Source organism: Podarcis liolepis (assembly GCF_965112155.1).
Source record: "Podarcis liolepis genome assembly, chromosome: 7".
In the NCBI taxonomy this organism is placed as follows: domain Eukaryota; kingdom Metazoa; phylum Chordata; class Lepidosauria; order Squamata; family Lacertidae; genus Podarcis; species Podarcis liolepis.
Genome location: NC_139561.1, coordinates 87,029,288 through 87,051,069, shown reverse-complemented (window position 1 = coordinate 87,051,069; position 21,782 = coordinate 87,029,288). Strand labels below are relative to the sequence as shown.

General features: G+C 53.3%; 2 protein-coding genes across 4 annotated transcripts in view; both read left to right on the top strand.

Annotated features, from left to right (window-relative positions):
* Window positions 1-9,717, top strand: part of SYMPK (symplekin scaffold protein) — a 30,331-nt gene extending 20,614 nt beyond the window's left edge. For all 3 annotated transcript variants that reach the window (XM_083515719.1, XM_083515720.1, XM_083515721.1), the window contains exons 19-27: window positions 657-765; window positions 946-1,046; window positions 1,934-2,024; window positions 2,207-2,308; window positions 3,248-3,435; window positions 6,018-6,194; window positions 7,458-7,598; window positions 8,704-9,009; window positions 9,325-9,717. In XM_083515719.1, coding sequence (XP_083371845.1) covers window positions 657-765; window positions 946-1,046; window positions 1,934-2,024; window positions 2,207-2,308; window positions 3,248-3,435; window positions 6,018-6,194; window positions 7,458-7,598; window positions 8,704-9,009; window positions 9,325-9,606 — 1,497 coding nt within the window. In that variant the 3' untranslated portion in view covers window positions 9,607-9,717. The remainder of the gene's footprint in view (window positions 1-656; window positions 766-945; window positions 1,047-1,933; window positions 2,025-2,206; window positions 2,309-3,247; window positions 3,436-6,017; window positions 6,195-7,457; window positions 7,599-8,703; window positions 9,010-9,324) is intronic.
* Window positions 9,718-10,951: 1,234 nt separating this feature from the next.
* On the top strand, window positions 10,952-21,557 carry DMWD (DM1 locus, WD repeat containing). Its single transcript, XM_083515878.1, has 4 exons — window positions 10,952-11,403; window positions 12,503-12,685; window positions 13,323-14,576; window positions 17,881-21,557. Exons 1-4 carry the CDS (start codon window positions 10,954-10,956, stop codon window positions 17,926-17,928), a joined length of 1,935 nt encoding a protein of 644 aa, XP_083372004.1. The 5' UTR covers window positions 10,952-10,953; the 3' UTR covers window positions 17,929-21,557.
* Window positions 21,558-21,782: the final 225 nt, after the last annotated feature.

Sequence of the window (21,782 nt, the reverse complement as noted above, 5' to 3'; positions counted from 1 at the left end):
GCGACGCCACACATGCGCTGTACATAGCAGTTTGCCACCGGCAGCCACGAACAGAGGATGCTCCATGTGCAACTGCACAATGGCTGCTCACGCCACTGCGAGCCGCCACAGGGTGCTTTCTTGTCACCCCCCCCCAGACATGGCACCTGCCCCCCCCCCCCGTTGCGACGCCACTGGTCCGCCATCATTCTTTATACTGTATTGGCCTGAATATGAGCCACACCCACAAATATGCTGCACCTTTAAAATTTGGCAGCTTGGGAACTGCGCACAGGATGGGTGCCGTTGTCCCACACTCCGGGCTGCTCTCGGGGGAGGGGGAGCCGCGCCACTTTGCCGACGGCCTTCCCCCCTTCATTCTGACAGCTCAGGGGAGGCTTGGGAGCGGCAGGCAGGCTGGGTGCCATTTCCCCGTGCTCCTTCCCTCCCCACGCTCCTGGGCTGTTTCCTGGGAGAGGAGAGCCGCACCGCTTTGCCAGCGGCATAAGGTCGCGAACATAAACCACACTTTAACTTTTCACGATCAGAATTTGGGGAAAAGAAAGTGTGGCTTACATTCGGGCCAATACAGTAGATGGCTCTCCTTTCCTCACATTCTCATCCCCCACCCCTCCCCAAAAACCATCCTTTCGTTTATCTTTTCCTATCGCTTCCAGATCCGTGGGATGGGGATGAATTCCCGGGAGCTGCTCAAGCTGGTTAAAAACTGCCCCAAAGGTGCAGAGACCCTGGTGACCCGCTGCCTGCACAGCCTAACGGACAAAGGTACAGTTACTTCAATGTTTATATTTAGGTGCTGTCCGATACAAAGGCCTCACGGTGGCTCATGGCAACTCCACACAAGTAGTTGCTTCTGATAAATGCTGTGGAACTGGGATACGGGCTATGCAAAGCATAGAGAGCTGCTGTTCAGTCACACAATCTAATGTGATTTTCTCCTCTTAGTTCCCCCCTCTCCAGAGCTTGTGAAGCGAGTTCAAGATCTGTACAACAAAAGGCTCCCGGATGTCCGGTTCCTTATCCCTGTCCTCAATGGTTTGGAGAAGGTATTTTCTGAGGCTCAGTTGGAGGCTTGCTTATGATCTGCAATACTCCTCCCCCCTGCCCCCTTTCCCTGCCAATATTATCTTGGTCTTAAGCCTTTTTAGTTGACATTTTCAATAGGCAGGTTATTTGGAACTTGGCTCAGGAATTCAAAGAAACCCCCCAAATAAGTGCAGTTTTGAAAAGCCTAGCCTGCTGTCTGGATTCAAAATGGCATGCCATTGTATCCAGACACAGAAGAAAATCTGCTCCTTGATTTTGGGAGCCGCCATGGGCAATTGGGCATGAAATCTCAAGAGGTGTCCAAACACATAGCAGACAAGCAACTTTCCTAAAAGTACGGTAGATGAAGGAGAGACAGCCAACAGATAACATGTCAGGATTTAAAACAGCTCTTCCTTCTTACCGATGTGTGCACTTTAGTGAATCCAGTGCAGACTTACAAGTTGGTGGAGCAGAAGTTGGGGAAGCGAGGATTGTGCAAATGAGAGAGCTTAGAGGTTTACGGTTAAGTCTCCTCTCCCTTGGGTGCTGATGCGGAGGAGTTAATCCAGGGGGAAACTTCATAAGACGTGGGGATTGAGAAGAGGCTTAAAGGACGAGAGGGAGCCCTGCTTGAGTGACAGAGATGAGGGGAGCAGTGGGGAAGATGGCACAAGGGTGGGAGTGCGGGAAGAGGACCCCGGAGATTAGCAATGGAGGAGACAGCTTCTGTGTGCTCTCTAGCGATTTGCAGGAAGGATTCCATGTTCCCGCTGCTTCCATTAAGTATCCCTGAGTATGCCCCTTCTGTTTGTGATGCCTCATACCCAATTTTTTTTTGGGGGGGGGGCTCTCTCCTCTGGGGGTGTGGTCAAGTGTCATGTGCATTCTTGCATTTCCTTTCCAGAAAGAGGTCATCCAGGCCCTGCCGAAGCTCATTAAGCTGAATCCCATTGTTGTGAAGGAGGTTTTCAACCGCCTGTTGGGAACGCAACACGGTAAGGATCCTGGCCACACGGGGACCTTGAGTTTTCTGTGACTTCCGGCGGGTCTGCTCAAAAGGGTGTCCCGAGGCTGTGGGGAGAGAGGTTTGCTCGGTTTGGAAGGGATCAGCAGACTCGCTGGCTTTACCGTCTGCTCCGTCAGTGGCTGATCTCTTCATTGGCATCGATTCCGACAGGTGAAGGCAACTCTGCAGTTTCTCCTCTGAATCCTGGGGAGTTGTTGATTGCCCTCCACAACATCGACTCCACCAAGTGCGACATGAAGTCCATCATCAAAGGTAAGGGAGAATTCAGTTGCTTGTTTAGAATCCTCCGAGCATTTCTCCCGTTCTCTGTGTTCAATATTTTGGGCTGCCATGGCTGCAAAAAAAACCCCCCACCCTTTCAAGACACATAGGTTAAATTTCCCCATTACATTTTTCCATTTGTGAAATTACAGTGGTACCTCTGGTTGCGAACGGGATCCGTTCCGGAGGCCCGTTCGCAACCTGAAAAGACCGTAACCCGCACCTGCACACGCGTGGGTCGCTGCTTCTGCGCATGTGCGTGACACCATTTTGCGCATCTGTGCGAGCAGCGAAACCCCGGAAGTAACCCTTTCCGTACTTCTGGGTCGCCGCGGGACACAACCTGAAAATGCACAACCTGAAGCAAACGTAACATGAAGTATGACTTTACATCCATAGAGGAAATTCATACACTTGAACTAGCTGTGAGTGCTGGAGTTTATTTAGTATCCCAATCCTGTACAGTGGTATCTCCGGTTGCGAATGGGATCCATTTCGGAAGTCTGGCCACATCCCGAGGAATTCACTACCGGAGGTGCTGTTTCTGCACAAGTGCGCACAGCGAAATCTGGAAAAATACTTCTGAGTTTGCTGCGTTCACATCCTGAAAGATACGCAACCAGAGGTGTACATCTCTAGAGGTACCACTGTACATCTATTTGGAAGCGTGGAGTCCTGCTTCTCCCGTTAAGCAGATGTGGCGAACCTTTGGCCCTCTTAGATGTTGCTGAACTATAATTCCCATTTCTTGCTTCCTGGGGCTCATGGGAACTGTAGTTCAGCAACACCTGCAGAGCCAAAGGCTTCCCCACTCCTGTCGTAAAAGAACGGGCAGCTTCTGACCTCTGGTGTTCCCCTGCCCCTGTTACCTTGTGGCAGCTGCTCTGAGTTTGCAGCAGCAGCTGATCTTTTCCACTTCCCTGCTTGCAGCCACCAACATGTGCTTTGCTGAGCGCAACGTGTACACGTCTGAGGTGCTGGCCGTGGTGATGCAGCAGCTCATGGAGCAAAACCCGCTGCCCATGCTCCTTATGCGGACCGTGATCCAGTCACTGACGATGTACCCACGCCTGGGCGGCTTCGTCATGAACATCCTCTCCCGACTCATCTTGAAGCAGGTGAGAAGTGTCAGGAGCTCAGTCTACACTCGAGTAGGACCCTGGCAGAGACACATGTCCGACTGGCATGTTCTCTCCTTCCTGGTCGATGATTCGGGAGCTTCAAAAGCTTTCTTCTGCCCAAACATCACAGCGACCAATGCCAACCGACACCAGCACACTTGGAGATCTGCAGAGTTTGCGCATCTTGCTTAACAGACCTCAGCAACTCAGCATTTTGGCTAATCTATTTACATAATAGTTAAACCACAGAGCCTAGGACTTGACTTGCCTATCAGAAGGTCGGCGGTTCAAATCCCCGCGACGGGGTGAGCTCCCGTTGCTCAGTCCCTGCCCCTGCCAGCCTAGCAGTTCCAAAGCACGTCAAAGTGCAAGTAGATAAATAGGTACCGCTCCGGCGGGAAGGTAAACAGTGATTCCGTGTGCTGCTCTGGTTTGCCAGAAGTGGCTTAGTCATGCTGGCCGCATGACCCGGAAGCTGTATGCCGGCTCCCTTGGCCAATAAAGCGAGATGAGCGCCGCAACCCAGAGTCGGTCACGACTGGACCTAATGGTTAGGGGTCCCTTTACCTTATTTACATATAAACACACACACAGAGCACTGCAACATGGTTCCCTCTCTCTCTAGCATCAAAGAGAGAAAGAACAAAGGACCATAGTCCCACTTCACGGAACACAGTAACACCAACATCCTGTCTCTGTCACTTCCCACTCTGTGGAGTCAAAACATATACCATCATGTGAAAGACAACAATCCCATGACTGCAATCATGGAGCGGGAATTCTAACAAGAAGGACGTGGGAGAGACCTGCCTTTGTCCTCTGCAGCCAGGTTCCCGTCGTCCTTTGCCTCTTGCACTCATTGCTGCAGAGGGCAGCACTTCTGGGCAATGCGGCCACCCTTCTAAGGGGACTGCTTCAGCGGATTCACTCTGTTGGGGGCAGAGGGAGGTCTCTTACTGCGTGGCTGACTCTTTGCCAACCCGCAAAACCAAGAATATCTCCCGAGGGTGGGAGGAACAGCCCAGCACACAAGATACTGTAAGAAGAAGGCCAGTGGCCTGTCAAGTCCGGCATCCTGTTCTCACAGTGGTCAGATAGATGCCTGTTGGAAAGCCACAAGCAGGATCCAAGAACAGGATCCCCTCCTGCGGCTTCTTTGTTGTTTAGTCGTTTAGTTGTGTCTGACTCTTTGTGACCCCATGAACCCGAGCACACCAGGCACTCCTGTCTTCCACTGCCTCCCACTGTCAAACTCATGTTTTTAGCTTCGAGAACACTGTCCCACCATCTTGTCCTCTGTCATCCCCTTCTCCTTGTGCCCTCCATCTTTCCCAACATCAGGGTCTTTTCCAGGGAGTCTTCTCTTCTCATGAAGTGACCAAAGTATTGGAGCCTCAGCTTCAGGACCTGTCCTTCCAGTGAGCACTCAGGGCTGATTTCCTTCAGAATGGAGAGGTTTGATCTTCTTGCAGTCCATGGGACTCTCAAGAGTCTCCTCCAGCACCAGAATTCATAATGTGGCTTCTAGCAACTGGTATTCAGAAGCATTGGTGCCTCTGAGCCTTGTGGCTAGTAGCCATTGTTAGCCATTGTTCAGTTCTCTTCTAAAGCGACCCAGGTTGGTAGCTATCACTGCCTCCTGTGGGAGGGAGTTCCATAGATTAACTGTGGTACATGAATAACCATGGGACATGGGTGGCGCTGTGAGTTAAACCACAGGGCCTGGGACTTGCCAATCAGAAGGTCGGCGGTTCGAATCCCCGCGACGGGGTGAGCTCCCGTTGCTCAGTCCCTGCTCCTGCCAACCTAGCAGTTCGAAAGCATGTCAAAGTGCAAGTAGATAAATGCGTACCACTCTGGTGGGAAGGTAAACGGCATTTCCATGCGCTGCTCTGGTTCGCCAGAAGCGGCTTAGTCATGCTGGCCACATGACCTGGAAGCTGTATGCCTGCTCCTTCAGCCAATAAAGCGAGATGAGCGCCGCAACCCCAGAGTCGCCCACGACTGGACCTAACGGTCAGGGGTCCCTTTACCTTTTTATGAATAATAATATTAGTAGTAGTAGTAGTAGTAAGTAGTAGTAATAATTTATTATTTATACTCCGCCCATTTGGGTGGCTTCCAACCAAACAATACACACACAATACAGCAATAAACATTAAATACTTCCCTAAACTAAGAGCTTTCTTTTGTCAGTCCTGAATCTTCCACCGTTCAGCTTCATAGCATGTCCATGAGTTCTAGTGTTATAAGAGGGAGAACAACTTGAGTAGCAAAGGACACTGCTATAGATGGCTTTTTTAAAAGATTGGACAGACTCATGCTGCGTAGGCCTGCGGGTGCCCACGATGATGGCACGATAGAGAAATGCAACCTCTGTGTACAGGTGCCTCCTATACCTCTGCGTACTGGTTGGCCTATAGGGGAAATCCAGTGCTTTCATGCCTGGCTTGTGACCCGTCCAGAGGCATCTGGCTGGTGGCCAGTTCAGCCTGATGAACCATAGGCCACTGGGGCGAGACACAGAGCAGGCTCTGACTGCTGGTGCCGCATTTTAACTCTTCCCCTTCCTCCCCCAGGTGTGGAAGTACCCCAAGGTCTGGGAGGGCTTCATCAAGTGCTGCCAGCGGACCAAGCCCCAGTCCTTCCAAGTCATCCTCCAGTTGCCTCCTCAGCAACTCACCGCCGTCTTCGAGAAGTGCCCAGAGCTGCGGGAGCCTCTGCTGGCCCACGTCCGCTCCTTCACCCCACATCAGGTACTGCCCCATACACAGCTGCAGTTGCAGAGCAGATGGTCCTGCAGCGAGCTGGGGGAGAGGTTATTCGAGTCCAAACAAAATTCAGGGTGCCTTTTTAAATCAAGGTTCGAAGTTTGAAGGGCATGGTTTAAAGCGGAGCTTTCCAAACTTTTCAGGTTGCCGACACACTTTTTAGACACGCCTCATTTTGTGACATATTCAGATTTACTAGCAAATCGCAGTTACAGGTAGGTAGCTGTGTTGGTCTGCCGTAGTCGGAACAATTTTTTTTTTAAAAAAATCCTTCCAGTAGCACCTTAGAGACCAACTAAGTTGGTTATTGGTATGAGCTTTCGTGTGCATGCACACAATATCTGAAGAAGTGTGCATGCACACGAAAGTTCATACCAATAACAAACGTAGTTGGTCTCTAAGGTGCTGCTGGTAGCAAATTGGAGGTTAAACCAACCCCTTTCCAGCCCCAGGAGGAGCACGGGGAGCGTTCGCATGACACACTGCAGCCAACACATTAATGTGTCACGACACACAGTTTGGAAAGCTCTGGTTTAAAGAATCCTAAGAGGTAACTTGTTGGTTCATTTTACTGTATTGTATTCCTATCCCATTTTTAGCTAGGATTGGCTCCCAAAGCAGCCCACAATTAAAAACCGACTGAAAGGCATGATATATTAAGATACACAGACATTTATTACAGTCTTTTGGTTCCTGCTCCTTGTCTGTGCTGGGCTCTTCCCTGGACAGGCACTGCTGAAGACAAAGATCCCACACGTGCAGACCTTTCCTATTTAAAACAGAGCTGGGGAGCCTGTGGCCCCCCCAGATGTTGTTGGACTACAACTCCCATCATCCCAGACCATTGGGCACCCTGGCTGGAGGTGAAGGGAGCTGGTGTCAGAAAGGGAGGGGCTCCCCAGCCCTGGTCTAAAGTGTGGGGCATGGCAGACCTAGAAGTCCTACTTGAAACTCAGTCCTTACAGGTTGGGATACAGAAGACACAAGAAAATCCAGTACTACGTCAGTAATACTCACATGCAGACATCTCCAGTCCAGAACAGTAATCTTAAATAAGACCACGAAGTCTAAAACAGGTTTTCTTGCAAAGCGTACTAATGAACTTCTGTTCAACTAACCCAGTAGGATTTTAACCAAGATAGGGTATGTGTGAAAGTATCAGAGAGAATACTGTTTGAGAGAATACTTTCAAATGCAATGGTTGGCGCACATCTGGATGAGGCACCCCCTCTGCTTTTTCTCCACCAGCAAGCTCATGTTCCCAATTCCACCATGGCCATCCTAGAAGCCAGCAACAAGCAAGACCTTGAAGGGAAGGAGTTGCAGCCTCTGGAGGAGGCGAGGGTCTCAGCCCCGCCCAGGACCAAGGAGCTGAGAAGAGAGAAAGAGGTCAGAGCACACGGTGGGCAGGGAGGAGGCGGCGTTCATAGCATTGAACAAATGCGGATTTTGCCAGGTTACATGCATAGTGAGCATTCAGTGTTGGGAACGCCAGAAACGGAGGGTGGGGAGAAGGGAACTGTGACGGACAATTCATCTGCCATTGGATTTCTGTTTCTGTGACCTTCACAGTGAACCTTGGCAGTCGGTCCCACTGTGTTCAGTAGGACTTACGCTCCTATGTGAACATATATAGGAGCGCAGCTTGAGTGGTTGATGGTAGGAGGAGCAAAGCACTGTGGAGAGACTCAAAAGGGCCTTGGAGGGTAGAGAGAACCATTTCAGTGATGTCCAGTCAGAGTTTGCAAATGGGAGCAAGTCAGAGTTTGCAAATGGGAGCAGAAGTGCAACGGTTTTTATTTTTGCAAGCCTGCAGCACTGCAGATACGTGATCGCAATGTTTGGGGACAGCACAGCTTAGCCCGAACTTGGAGACCTTGATGCAAACAAGTTTTGCATAAAGGTAAAGGGGCCCCTGACCATTAGGTCCAGTCATGACCAACTCTGGGGTTACAGTGCTCATCTCGCTTTATTGGCCGAGGGAGCCAGCATACAGCTTCCGAGTCATGTGGCCAGCATGACTGAGCCGCTTCTGGCGAACCAGAGCAGCGCATGGAAACGCCGTTTACCTGCCCGCCGGAGCCTATTTATCTACTTGCACTTTGATGTGCTTTCGAACTGCTAGGTTGGCAGGAGCAAGGACCCAGCAACAGGAGCTCACCCCGTGGCGGGGATTCGAACCGCCGACCTTCTGATTGGCAAGTCCTAGGCTTTGTGGTTCAACCCACAGCGCCACCTGCGTCCCTAAGTTTTGCGTAGTGTTCTTTTATTTCTGCATGTTTGGGAACACTTTCACAGAAGGGAAGCCAGGCTACCTTGCTTCCCTGTATTAGACATAGAAATAGAGGTCCAGGGATTCACCACAGAACAGTGTTGGGAATTTGGACCTAGTGCCAGGAGCATGGTGCACTCATTCCCCCCCCCCAACTAGAAAAGGGTTTGAAAAAGGAGTGGACACTTTGCAGGGCCTAACGCAGCTCATTGCCAATCCTAGGAAGAAATGGAGCCTCAGCCCCTCCTGCCTCGCGTGTCCCAGGATATGATTGCCCTGCGCTTGGCGCAGGAGAAGGCCCTCAAGCGCCAGCTGGAGGAGGAGCAGAAACTGAAGCAGCAGCAGCAGCCTCCCCGCCCGGCAGCCCCCCAGACCCCACTCCCTTCCGAGGAATCTGTGGACTTGCAGGAGGAGGTGCCTGAGGCGGAGACTCCCACCATCTTCATCAGCATGCAGGAGGAAGACGAGAGCTTTGGAGGAGACAGCTCCCAGCTGGATTCCAGCTTAGAGGGCCCCTGGCCACCCAAGGTACCGCAACTTTTTTTTTTGCTTGCTTGTCAGTGGAAGTGGCCATCAAACCTCCTGTAGTTCCACCTATGAAAGCACCTCGGTTGTGTCTTGGATTTCTGTCATTCCCTGCCAAGAGGATTATAGACGCAGCGCAAGCCGCCGAAACTGTATCTGGTTCAGGCAGGCATTCACTTGAAAGCCGGATTAATTTCCGAAGACCGCAGTCTTTGACACAAGTGATGTTGAGCTTCTCTGCCTTTCGAGTTCTGAGAGGAGCCAGGCAGAGCTTGGCTCTTCTGCATACTGATGGTGGTTTCTTGGTCTCTTCCCCAGGAGCTGCAGAGCAAGGAAGGAGCAGCCAGCAGCAGCAGTAGTAGCAGCAGCAGCAGCAGTAGCAGCAGTAGTAGCAGCAGCAGCGGCAGCTCAGATGAGGGATCCTCAAGCAAACCACCCACAGCCAAGCAAGCCACCCTCTCCCTCGAGGAAGAGGAGCCGGCCGCAGACGGTGGGGCACCACCTCCTGCCCCTTCCGCTGCTCTGGCTGCAAACTCTCCCAGCCCAGCAGAGGAGCTGTCGGACCCCGTTGTGGAGCAAGAGGAGAAAGCAGACAGCTGATGATTCAGGAAAAGAAGATTGGGGGGAAAGGGGTTAACTGGGAAAGGAACCAGAAAAATAAGAATAAAGTGGATTAGATTTCTAAATAAAGAATCTCGGGTCTCAACTGCTTTTCTGTCTGTACTGGAATTTTTTTTTATCTTGCTTGCGTAAAGTGGGGTGGTGTAGTTCTTAATTATAAAAAAAAGATAATCTGTTAGTTGGGTAAACACAGCTGATGCTATATGTAAATTGCCTTGAACTTCATGTGCCTTGGAGGTAGTAAATATGGTTGGTTTTTTGGGTGGGGCTGAGAGGAGGAGGAGGAGGAGGAAGGAGATGGCTTAGAAAAGCCTGGTGCTGTCAAAATTTTTTTATTGACAGGTAGGTAGCCGTGTTGGTCTGCCATAGTCGAAACAAAATAAAAAAAATTCTTCCAGTAGCACCTTAGAGACCAGCTAAATTTGTCTCATACCAGTAACAAACTTAGTTGGTCTCTAAGGTGCTACTGGAAGGAATTTTTAAAATTGAATTAAATTGAATTTTTATACTGCCCTATACCCGGAGGTCTCAGGGTGGTTCACAAAACCACAAATTATATAATCAAAATAAAAGAAGCATCCCAATAACCCCACCCCAGCCTTAAAAAACCACATTTTTAAAGGGCATTGTATATAAATCAGATCAAACGCCTGGTTAAAAAGGAATGTTTTTGCCTGGCGCCTAAAAGTGTATACAGTGGTCCCTCGGGTTAAGAACTTAATTCATTCCAGAGGTCCGTTCTTAACCTGAAGCACCAATTCAGGTAATGGGGCCTCCTGCTGCCGCCACAGCACGATTTCTGTTCTCATCCTGAAGCAAAGTTCTTAACCTGAAACTCTATTTCTGGGTTAGCGGAGTCTGTAACCTGAAGCGTATGCAACCTGAAGTGTATGTAACCCGAGGTAAAACTGCAATGGAAGGCACCAGGTGAACCTCCCTGGGGAGAGCATTGCCCAGATGGGGAGCCACTGCAGAGAAGGCCCTTGCGTTGCCACCCTGAGGTTTCCCACTTCCCTCCATCCTCTGCTCCCGAGGCAGAGGCCCCGTTGCTAAGCGCAGGCCCCGTTGCTAAGGCCCGCATCCTCCCTCGGTTGCTAAGGGCCTCGCCCTCTCCCCCAAGCCCCGCCCCCGCTCCAGGCCGCCGTCGTTCCAGCGAGGCGGGGCTCCCCCGTCGCCCAGCAACCTCCCTTCCGGCCGCCCCCCTCCGGCGTTGCCAAGGCGCCGCGGCGCAGCTTCCGGGCGCGGCGAGGTGAGCCGCGGGTCGCGACTTCCGGCAGGCAGGCAGGCAGGAGGGGGAAGAGGCGGCGGCCGCGGCCCGGCGGGAAGATGGCGGCGGCGCTGGCTCCCCCGGCCCCAGCCGCGGCGGCGGCGCCGGTCCCCGACGGAGGCCCGTCCCCGCCGCAGCCGCCGCACGAGATCAAGAGCCAGTTCCGCACCCGAGAGGGCTCCTACCGGCTGCTGGGGGCCCCCGAGCCCCGCGCCAGGCCCGCCCCGCCCGCCGCCCCCGCCTCGGCCAACGCCGCCCCGCCGCAGCCGCCCCCGCCGCCCTCCGGGGTCCCCGTCGGAGCCCCCGCGCCGCCCGCCCCCTCGCTGCCCCCCGTGCGCCTCTCGCTGGTGCGCCTCAGCCCGGCCTCGGGGGGCGGAGGAGGAGGCGACCCGTGCGGGGAGGGGGACCCGGGGGGCCTGGCCGCCGAGCGCAGCCGCGTCTGCTTCAACCTGGGCCGAGAGCTGTACTTCTACTCGGGCTCCGGGGGCGCGCCGGGGCGGGGACGCAGGGTGAGCGCCCGCCGAGCTTGGGTGGGGTGGGGGGAGGTCAGAGGGTGGGGGGCGATGGGTGGGGTGGGGCTAGCGCAGGTGAGGAGCGGGAGGAAGTGGGGGTGCGCAGGTATGCAGAAGAGGGAGGTTTAGGGTGTGGTTGGTGGGGGGGTAGGACCAGAAAAGATGGAGACAGTTTGAGAGTTGTTGTAGCAACCAGGAGGGTCTTTTAGTCCAACCACTTGCCCTGCAAGGATCTTTCGGGACTCGAACCCACAGCTCTGGGGTTGAGAGCCTCTACCGGCAGAGCTGTCCCAGTATTGGGGTGTTCTGTGCCTGTGTTTTGTAGCCAAGCCGAGGGAAGGGCGTGCAAGGAGGAGGATGTTGAAAGGGCAACTGAGGGTGCGGGGAGGGAAGGAGCAGCCAGGTTGCCGGGAGATGGGCAGAAGCAGGTGGGAAGGCATTGGGGTGATGTGGAAGAGGAGGCTACAGTGGCAGGAGAACAGGGCTCAGAAATGGCCAGGGGTTGGTAAGTTTCGGCTGGTCGGTGGCTGATCTCAGAAGCCGGAGGAGTGTGGATTCGGTTCTTCGCAAGAGGGAGAATCGGTTGCTTGCAGAGGTATTTGCCGGTCCCGATGGCCAGGGAAAGCAGGAACGCTAATGCAAAATGACAAAAGGATGCTGTTGCTTAACTTGGAGCTGTGGTCTCCTGTGGCAACTGAGAATCGCTTCAGCGTAACCAGGCAGGAGAGCTTAATAAAGGCTCCTTCCCACCAGCAGCTGTTAGACCACAAAGTGGTCAGTGTGGGGCGAGTGACTTCCATAGCCTTGCTTGCAAAGTTGATGCAGGTAGCCGATACGAAATGGGCGGAGAACGGCAGTTGCTGAAAGGCCAAGAAATGTGGGGTTGGTGCCTGTCTCCATAGATGGCTGTGTGCTCTGAGGCCATTTCTGTGCTCCACACACAGCTGTAGGCACTCCCTGTTTTTCTCTTATGCAAAGTGAAGGAAGTGTCGGCAGGTGGCTTTGCCATCACTTGCTTCCATGTCAGATTCCGTCCCAGTGCTTGATTCCTGCAGTCTAACTTCCCACCCCCATTCTATTTTTGTTGGCTTTCCAGTCTATCGACCTGAAGAAGCCCATTGACAAGCGGATCTATAAGGGGACGCAGCCCACTTGCCACGACTTCAACCAGTTCACAGCTGCTTCCGAAAGCATCTCGCTGCTGGTTGGCTTTTCGGCTGGGCAAGTGCAGTACTTGGATCTCATCAAGAAGGATACTAGTAAGCTCTTCAACGAGGAGGTGAGTCCAAAGTGTTCTGCAGACGCAGCGACTCAGAGTCGATACAGATCAATTGGAGCCTCTTATTTCATTCCTCCCAGGTCAATGGGCTTGGGTTAGGGCCTCTGTTTAAATGTCGCTCTTCCCTTAATTGCTGTCGTTAATTGCTTATAAACGTGTAGGGCTACAAGTTTTAGTTGGCTTAAACAATCAAAGTGTGGTTTAATGTGACTGCTTGTCGATTGTATTCTTAAGTCGCCCTGAGAGATTTTTCAGAACGGCAGCTGGGAAATGCTGCCAGTTTGTAACCGTAGAGCTGTGCCGCAGAAACGATGCCTTGGAAAAAGAAGTACTTCAAGCCAAAGTTGGCACAGGAGTTTGGCCCAAGGCTAGTTCTGAATGTGCTGTTCAGAGCTGGGGGTTGCAGCGGTAGCTCTTGTTGACTCTCCCTGGCCTGCGCTGATGATCTCTGCCTAGAGATCAGTAAGGGCAGTTAAGAGACTCGTTCCTGTTAAATATTTTATAGTGAGAGTGTGGTGCACATTTGTGGGCCTGTTCCCAGCAAGTTCAAGCAGGGAGGGCTACACTGAATGGCTGGTGGAACTCCATGGGCCCACCTCACCTCACCTTTCTCCTTTCCTCCACTCCCACCCGACAGAGGCTGATTGACAAGACAAAGGTCACCTTTGTGAAGTGGATCCCCGAGACGGAGAGCCTCTTCCTGGCTTCCCACGCCAGTGGCCACCTGTACCTGTACAACGTGGAGCACCCCTGCGGCTCCGCCTCGCCCCAGTACACCCTCCTCAAGCAGGGCGAGGGCTTCACGGTCTACGCCTGCAAGAGCAAGAGCGCCCGCAACCCGCTGCTGAAGTGGGCGGTGGGCGAAGGAGCGCTGAACGAGTTTGCCTTCTCGCCCGACGGCCGCTACCTGGCCTGCGTCAGCCAAGACGGCTGCCTCCGCGTCTTCCACTTCGATTCCATGCTCCTGCAGGGGATGATGAAGAGCTATTTTGGGGGGCTGCTGTGCGTCTGCTGGAGCCCCGACGGGCGCTACATCGTGACGGGCGGCGAGGACGACCTGGTGACGGTCTGGTCCTTTGCCGAGGGCCGGGTCATCGCCAGGGGCCACGGCCACAAGTCGTGGGTCAACGCGGTGGCCTTTGACCCCTTCACCACCAGCACGGAGGACGACGAGAGCGGCGAGTTCAGCGGCAGCGACGAGGACATCCAGGACTCTGCCAATTTCTGCAGGGTGCGGACCAGCAGCACGTTGTCCCACCTCTCTAAGCACAGCACCAAAAGCACCCCGACGGTGACTTACCGGTTTGGGTCTGCCGGCCAGGACACCCAGTTCTGCCTTTGGGACCTGACGGAGGACGTCCTGTACCCCCACCACCCGCTCTCCCGGGCCCGAACGCTCACCAACACCTTCAGCACCGGCATCCCCCCCTCGGGGAGCGGTGGGAGCAACCTGGCGGCCGAGGCTGGCGGGGGGGCCCTTCCCCGCTCGCTGTCCCGCTCCAACAGCCTGCCGCACCCAGCCGTCACCAGCGCCGCCAAGAGCCACGTGGCCGACGGCGCGGTGCCCTTCAGCATCGGGAAGTTCGCCACGCTCACCCTGCAGGAGCGGAAGGACAAGAACGCCGAGAAGGAGCACAAGCGCTACCACAGCCTGGGCAACATCAGCAAGAGCAACGACAAGCTCAACGTGGTGCCCCGGAGCAAGCTGGACACGGCCAAGGTCCTGGGCACGGCGCTGTGCCCCCGCATCAACGAAGTGCCCCTCCTGGAGCCCCTCGTCTGCAAGAAGATTGCCCACGAGCGGCTGACGGTGCTGCTCTTCCTGGAGGACTGCATCATCACCGCCTGCCAGGAGGGCCTCATCTGCACGTGGGCCAGGCCGGGGAAGGCGGTGAGTGGGGCAGCCCCTTGATGCTGGCAGGAGGGCTTCAAAGCTTGGGTTGCCCTGGGAAGTGGCCGTTTTTGATCTAGGGGGAAGCACTCCTGGGAAAGGGGCGTGGCTCACGGTAGGGCATGCGACCAGCAGGCTGGTTCAGTCCTGGCAAAGAAAAAACGCACACCAAGAACTCTGGCCAGTATAAATTTCAATAGTGGGAGTGGTCCCTCTTTGCAAATCAATAGTCAATTATAACAAAAACTAATCCATTCAAAAGTATGTATTCTGACAAGGATTACAAACTCAAATAAGAGATTTCAAACTCATAAGGATATGTGTAACACAATAATCCGTTACAGTGTTAAAGATAAAAGTTTATGAGTCGAGATAAGTTCATGTTAGTCCATAGTCAGATTGACCACTCCCACTATTGAAATTTATATTGACCCAGAGTTCTTGGTGTGCTTTTTTCTTGATATATTTAATAACAAGAACTCCAACTTATTTCATGTTGGTTCAGTCCTGGCAGTATCTGCTGGGAAAGGCTCTGGCCTGGGACCCTGGAGAACTGCTGGTCACCAACCAGGAGGAGGTAACAGCGAGTGGGACAGATCTAGAGCAGGGCAGGCCAACTTTTCATACCAAGGGGGCCACAAGAGTACTTCAACATGGAACCTGTGGGCTGCTCACTGCTTTGTCGCATGCGGAGGAGAGGCCAAAATTTGGGGGTGTGGAGAGACGGGACCCACAGCCTTCGTGCTGCCTTCTTTCTGCTAAGCATGGCACTGGGCTTTGGGAAAGAGGAACGAGGCTGTGGCAGGGTCCTAGAGCCCTCCCACTTCCTTCCCAAAGCTGGAAAAGCACCAATTAGGCCATCCTTTCATCCTGTGGCTCCCCAGATGATGTTGAACTGCAACTCCCATCACCCCTAGCTAGCAAGGCCAGAGCTCAGGGATGAAGGGAGTTGTAGTCCAACAACATCTGGGGACCCACAGGTTGAGAACCGCTGAACTAGGCTTTGGGAAGCAGGGTGGAGGGCTCTAGGACCCTGTCAGAGCCCTCATGCCGCCTTCCTAAAGCCCAGAGCTTCAGTTACTCACGACTGCATGTTAGACCACCCTGGAATAATGCAATGTTCCCAGCAGAATGTCAGCTTGGCTTCCATTAGCTTGATCCGCAGGGATCTTGCGAGCTCGCAGGACTCTTCATCCCAGTGTTGTTCTTCCCTGTGACCGTTTCCTCTTGGTTCCTTCATCCTTCCTTTCGCATCAGTTGCAAAGGAAGTCTCTGAGTCCAGCAACCCAGGCGGTATCCCGCGAATCCGCCTTGGTTTATCCCCCAGAGCCGCAAGTCCAGAACGGGAGCAGGGCGTTGCTGCTCGTGCGGCGTGGCGCCTCCGATGGCGCAGGCCATTAAGCCAAACCACAGGCTAGGAGGAAAGAGAGTGGGTTGGGGGAGCCCTGCCCAGCCCTGGCCCCAAACACTGCAGTGGTGAAATGCTTCATCAGTGATGAAGCAAAATCTATCCACCAAACCGGCCGAATGCTTCATTATTTGTTGAAGCCCAGGCACAGAGACGGAAGATCAGCTTAGTGGAGGCCGAGGAGAACAAGCCAGGCGGGAGCTGCATTGCGTGCTCTCAGAACACCATCGAGAGAGATGAGGTGGTCTCCTTTTTTTGTCTATTACTTTTATATTCCGCCTTTTCCTCCAAGGAGCGGAAGGCAGCGTACGTGGCTCTCTTCCCCACCCTGCCTCGTTTTTGTCCTCACAACAACCATGTGAGGTGGGTTGGGCTTAAGAGATAGTGGCCGGCCCCCGGGGTCGCCCAGTGTGAAGCCCCTGTCTGATTTGGGTCCTGGCCAGAAACTCTTTTAAGCACTGCAACACACAAAAAGAGGAGTGGCACTGCTGTGAAACAGCTTTGGGTGGAGTTAAGAGGCCAAGATCCGGGAGGGCAAGTGAGAGGGTCTCTTCTCCCCCGATTTCACTGGGGAGCAAATCCCAGCCGGCCATTAAACAGCTTCCTGTAGCAATTCTCTCAGTGCTTCTGGCCTACCGCACAACTCCTCACTCCCACCCTCCCAACAGATGCTACCATTTCCCAGTACTGTTTGCTCCAGTCTAGTTGGAGAAAACCCAGCGCTGGGCCTTCAGGGCAGCGGCTGATACCTGCCTGCTTGCCTGCCTCTCCTTCGTTCCCTCCTGACTTTAATTCTGAGTGGGCAGACAGGCAGGAGCCTGCTTTCTCCAGCTGGGAAAGCAAAGGACCAGTCCAGGCATAAGGCAGCAGCAAAGCTTAAGAGCTGCCAAGGAGACCTGGCTTGCTTCTTGGGGACAACGCAGAGGTGGCCCTGTCAGTGGTGGCCCTTTGAAACACCCTCCCCAGGTGGCCCGAGAGGCAGGGACAGTAACCTGATTTAAACTCCCCTGGAAGCAGGTGTGGGGAACCTGCAGCTCTGCAGACGTTGTTGGACTACAACTCCCATCATCCCTGATCCCTGGCCATGCTGTGTGTGGGAGTATTTAGAGGGCCCCTGTCTTAAAGACATGCATTCTTACCCAAGCTTTCAGGAGCCCTGATACTCAATTCTTAAACCTTCTTTTCCTTTTCTTCGCTCATTTTTTCTGTAATAATTAGTTAAATATATATATGTATTTACCAATATAATATAATATAATTAATATAATATAATATAATATAATATAATATAATATAATATAATATAATATAATATAATAATATAGTATAAAATATATATTAACCACAGAGCCGAGGACTTGCCGATCAGAAGGTCGGCGGTTTGAATCCCCGCGACGGGGTGAGCTCCCGTTGCTCGGTCCCTGCTCCTGCCAACCTAGCAGTTTGAAAGCACGTCAAAGTGCAAGTAGATAAATAGATACCGCTCCGGCGGGAAGGTAAACGGCGTTTCCGTGCGCTGCTCTGGTTCGCCAGAAGCGGCTTAGTCATGCTGGCCACATGATCCAGAAGGTGTACGCCGGCTCCCTCGGCCAGTAAAGCGAGATGAGCGCCGCAACCCCAGAGTTGGTCACGACTGGACCTAATGGTCAGGAGTCCCTTTACCTTTACCTTATTTACCTTTCAGAAGGCATGTATTAAATGGCTTTAGTTTTAATCCCACGTTCTTTTAAATAAACCGCTTGGAGATTTATTTTTATTTTTACTAAAAGTTCCAAACCGCCCTGCACTTAGAAAAGTAGCATCTCAGGGACAAGGAACCCAGCAGCCCTTCCTGACCTGCTATTTTTCTTCTTGGCGCTTAAAACTCTTCTCTCCCCCACCCTGTTTCCTTTTCAGACCCTGAACTCCCAGAACGGCGGCTCTCCCAGCGGCACGGTGGTATAACCGGGCGGCGCCCCCCCTCCTTTGGCTGACCTCCTCCTCACAGGTGTCTGTGACTCTTTGCCCTGCCAAGGCCCCTTGGCCAAGATGGCGAAGCTCTCCGCCTCTCCAGCAGCTTCTGAGTATGTACAGGTTATCCCCTTCCTCCTTCGCCTGTGACACTTAACTGTATGGAAAAAGAGAGAGAGAGAGACTAACAGAGTTAATATATTGAGACCTATGTAGCACAGGACCCTTTGCACTTCTTCTCAGCTATTTAAAGAAAAAAAAAGTATTAATATGAACCATATTTAAAGCTAAGATCTTAGCACAGGCTGCTGCCGGGGCAGATTTTGCACAAGGGTGAACTGAGCTGCCTCCACCCCACCTTGCCCCCTTGCCCCTCGTCTCCCAGGCGGGGATTCCTCACTGCCTTCCAGCTGCCCTGCTGCTCTGGACTGGATAGGACCCGTCTGCGATCTTCACCCGCCCTAACCCGGCTCCTCGGAGAAAGCGGAAGGAATCCCTTTTGCACAGGGGGAGGACGGCCCAGTCCCGAAGGAAGAACACCTCCCCACCTCTTCATCTCTTCGTTTTAAATTTATGTGTGTTTTGCACAACGTGTCCCAGTTTCTTGTGGGACCCGGGACCCTCCCCTCCGCCATCAGGGTCTTTTTAGTCTTTAACAGCAGGTGTATCTCCCCAACTTTCCCTCCTTCTCCTCCTCCTCCTCCCAGTGTAACCTACTGGTCCACAGACACACGTTGCCAGGTGTTTGAGATCCAGCGAGATACTGCCCGGGTCCTCTTGCCAACGTCCCGTGTCCCAGCCTTGGGGCCTAGACAGCTGCCCATCCTCACGACCTCCTGTGGTCCTTTCAGAAGCAAAACAGACCTTTTCCTCTGAACTGAGCTGACGGGCGGCTCGGTTTCTCAGCTCTTTCTCTCCTCCACGGATCTGCCTCTGGATTCGATCTCGTCTCTGGGCCAGCGAGATGCGCTCTGCCCTCAACTGCTCGGGCCTGTTTGTACCACATGGCTTTCCCCACCCTAGTTTGATCGACATATGTGCGCCCAGTCTGTCAATGCACATTTAAAATAGCCAGCCCTCCTAATGTCGAGCACGAGCTGCCAAACTCAGGCAGGCGCAAGGAAATCGATGGGATGTTTCAGCCGCTCGGAAGCCCAGAGTCTCAAACCCTCGACTTTGAAGGGTTGCATTAACAGGAAGAGCAGCTGCCATCTTGTTTTCAGAAGAATAAATTTGGGCACTAGTGGAAGATGTTTAAGAGAACAGGATACGGAAGCAGAATTATCCGTTCAGTAACTGGAAGTTCATCTTTCCCAGTAGATAGTTGCTTGGGCTCGGCAGTTTTCCTACTGTGGATGTGGCTTAGTAGGAGAGGGCAAATATTTTAGGTGGAGCCAATTCTGTGATGTCGTCGGCTGCTGCCGGCAGAGAAAGCTGTCTGCTTTCCTTTCTCCCCAAGCCTCTTGGCCAGAGACAAGAGTCGAGGGCTGAAGCAAAGAGCAGCATGGGCAGAAATTCAGGTTGGGCAGCCGTTCTGGTGCATAACCTTTTGCAGAGCCTTAAGAGAGCCCTGGGGATGCCGTGGTAGGTCTTTGTTGGGACATGGCCTGGATCCCAGTAGAGCTTATCTCTAGACATTTCAACCGCTTATCTGTATTCTAAATTATAGGAATATGTGTCTATTCTGGGCCAGGCTTTGATCTGCTTGAGGATTCTGGGTTGCACCTGATGCTAGGCCCTACGCAGAGTAGACCCATTGGAATAAGTGGGCCTAAGTAAGGCTGGGTAATTTAAGTGGGTCTACTCGAAGTAGGGCTTAGTGCCAGCTACAACCCCTCCTGTCGTGGAAAACAGCTGCTCCAAAAGAGATTCAAAGAAATCCACGTGTTTCATCCAGTATGCGGCCATTTAAAATATTCCTAACATCCTTTGATCCTTTGGCGATTGAGGGCAGTCTTAAGAGACACACGCAGAGAGCCAGTTTTCTGCAAGTGTGTTCTATTTATTTTATTGCTTCATAAACGTTAAAAGTACAATTAGGGGCAGCTTTGAGCCTCTCTTTACCACACCTGCATTTATGTACACAGTGCCACGCTTGTGCGGTTTATCTTACACCCTGGAGTACAGGCAGAGCAGCCTTCGCCAACCCGGCACCCTCCGGGCGTTTGGGACTACAACTCCCATGGTGCGCAGCCGTGGGGAGTTGTAGCCCAAAACACCTGGGAGGGTGCAGTTTGGGGAGGGGGTGCTGGGGAAAAAATTCCCAATAACCTGGGCTGAAAACTTCCCGCAAACTTCCAAGAGGGTCCCTGGACTTCTCCCTCTCGCTGCTTTTGCTTTAGCATCAACAGGCTTAGAGGGAAGCCCTGGGCTACATGCACTAGGAGCAGTTTTCTTTGTGGGGAGGAGTATTCCGTTTGCAGCTCCTCGCCCTGCGCATCTGAGCTTCCAGCAAGGGCCAGGATAAAGGATGCTGGTTTCTGCAGAAGCATCCCATGTCCTACCAGTTTGCCTGTTTATCGTGGTCATGGGGGGCCAGGATTTGTGCCTGTAACGGTCTCCAAACTCACCAGTAGAATTGGTTGAGGCCTGGCGCTGCCCAGTGGATTCAAAAGCAGCTCTTGTTTTATAGCGTTTCTGACGGAGGCAAGCCTGGGCAGGAGCAGGGCTTGACTTGAGTTGCTCTGAAGGCAGGGCGGCCTGCCTGCCATGCCTGGTTTCTAACACAAGAGGGCGGTAGGAACCTCCCTGGGATCCCAGGGGAGCCGGCTGTCATTTTCCGGTGGCCACCTGCGCATGCCCAGAGGCACCCACGCTCTCGTTGGTAATACCTGCACACATCCTGGGGTTGGGCCCTTAGCATTCGAGACGCATCCAGGAGACTCTGCCCGCTTCGAGCCCAACCACCCGCGTTCGCCACGAGTCTTCACCTTGGGGACCGCCCATCTGCTGCCCGGCAAAGGCTCGAAGGCGGACGGACGCCAGCCTGGCAAGGGGACCCGTCTTGTACGTCACGCTATGCTCACTGTGAACCCATTGTCAGCTCTGCATCTTTGCAAAACGCGGCCCAGCTGCCAGAGAAACCAACTGGGACGGGTGGGTGGGTGAAAAAAAAACCCTCTCTCAGAGGACTGACCACCACGGGACTGGCTGCCCTCCCCCAGGAAAAAAAGCCATACTGGGTGCCGAGCCACTTCACACAGTCTTCACACCCGCTTCATCCCAGCCTGGTCAGAGGAAAGTGGGGAGCAGAGGAGGGACTCTGCCTCGCCCCCCCCCCCCAGGTCTGCTTGGATCCTTCGCAGAGACCTTGGCGGACAGTATTACTTTTGCTCTCCCCCCCCCCCACCTCCCAAATGCATGTTGCCCTCGCACTCTTGTCTGCCTCCCTCCCCTCCCGGTCCTGCGGCCTTTGCCTGCCAGCTGGTGTCTGGCAGCCGAGACCCCCCAACCCTCCCCAAAGTCCGCAGAAGAACACGCCCGGAAACTGCGACGATGACGCCCCCCCTGTGCCTTCGTCACTTTACTACCTGCTCTCTAAACGTTTGTTACTGTTGTGTCTGAAGAGTGTTTAAATTATAGAATCGTGAACTCCTATTTATACTAAAGAGACAGTTTTCACACCACAGCCTCCCCTGCTAAATGTTGAGGGGTTTGGGGGTGGGGTGGGGGGCTCGAGGGGGGAGGAGGAGGAGGAACGGAAGCTTGTGGAGCATAAATTCTGGTGCCAGTAAACAACCCCACCACGGTGGGTGCGCTAAGGAAACAGAGAGAGAGCTCTGTTCTGCAAAAATCAGTGCGTGAGACAGCGTCGTTTTCCTTGTCATGTGTGAAAGCGTGGAGTTGCT

Bases quoted from the DNA above. Each gene is read 5' to 3' on its own strand.
- DMWD (XM_083515878.1), top strand. From the start codon at position 10,954: ATGGCGGCGGCGCTGGCTCCCCCGGCCCCAGCCGCGGCGGCGGCGCCG. The intron at 11,404-12,502 runs GTGAGCGCCCGC...TTGGCTTTCCAG, and splicing joins CGCCGGGGCGGGGACGCAGG to TCTATCGACCTGAAGAAGCC. The intron at 14,577-17,880 runs GTGAGTGGGGCA...TTTCCTTTTCAG, and splicing joins GGGCCAGGCCGGGGAAGGCG to ACCCTGAACTCCCAGAACGG.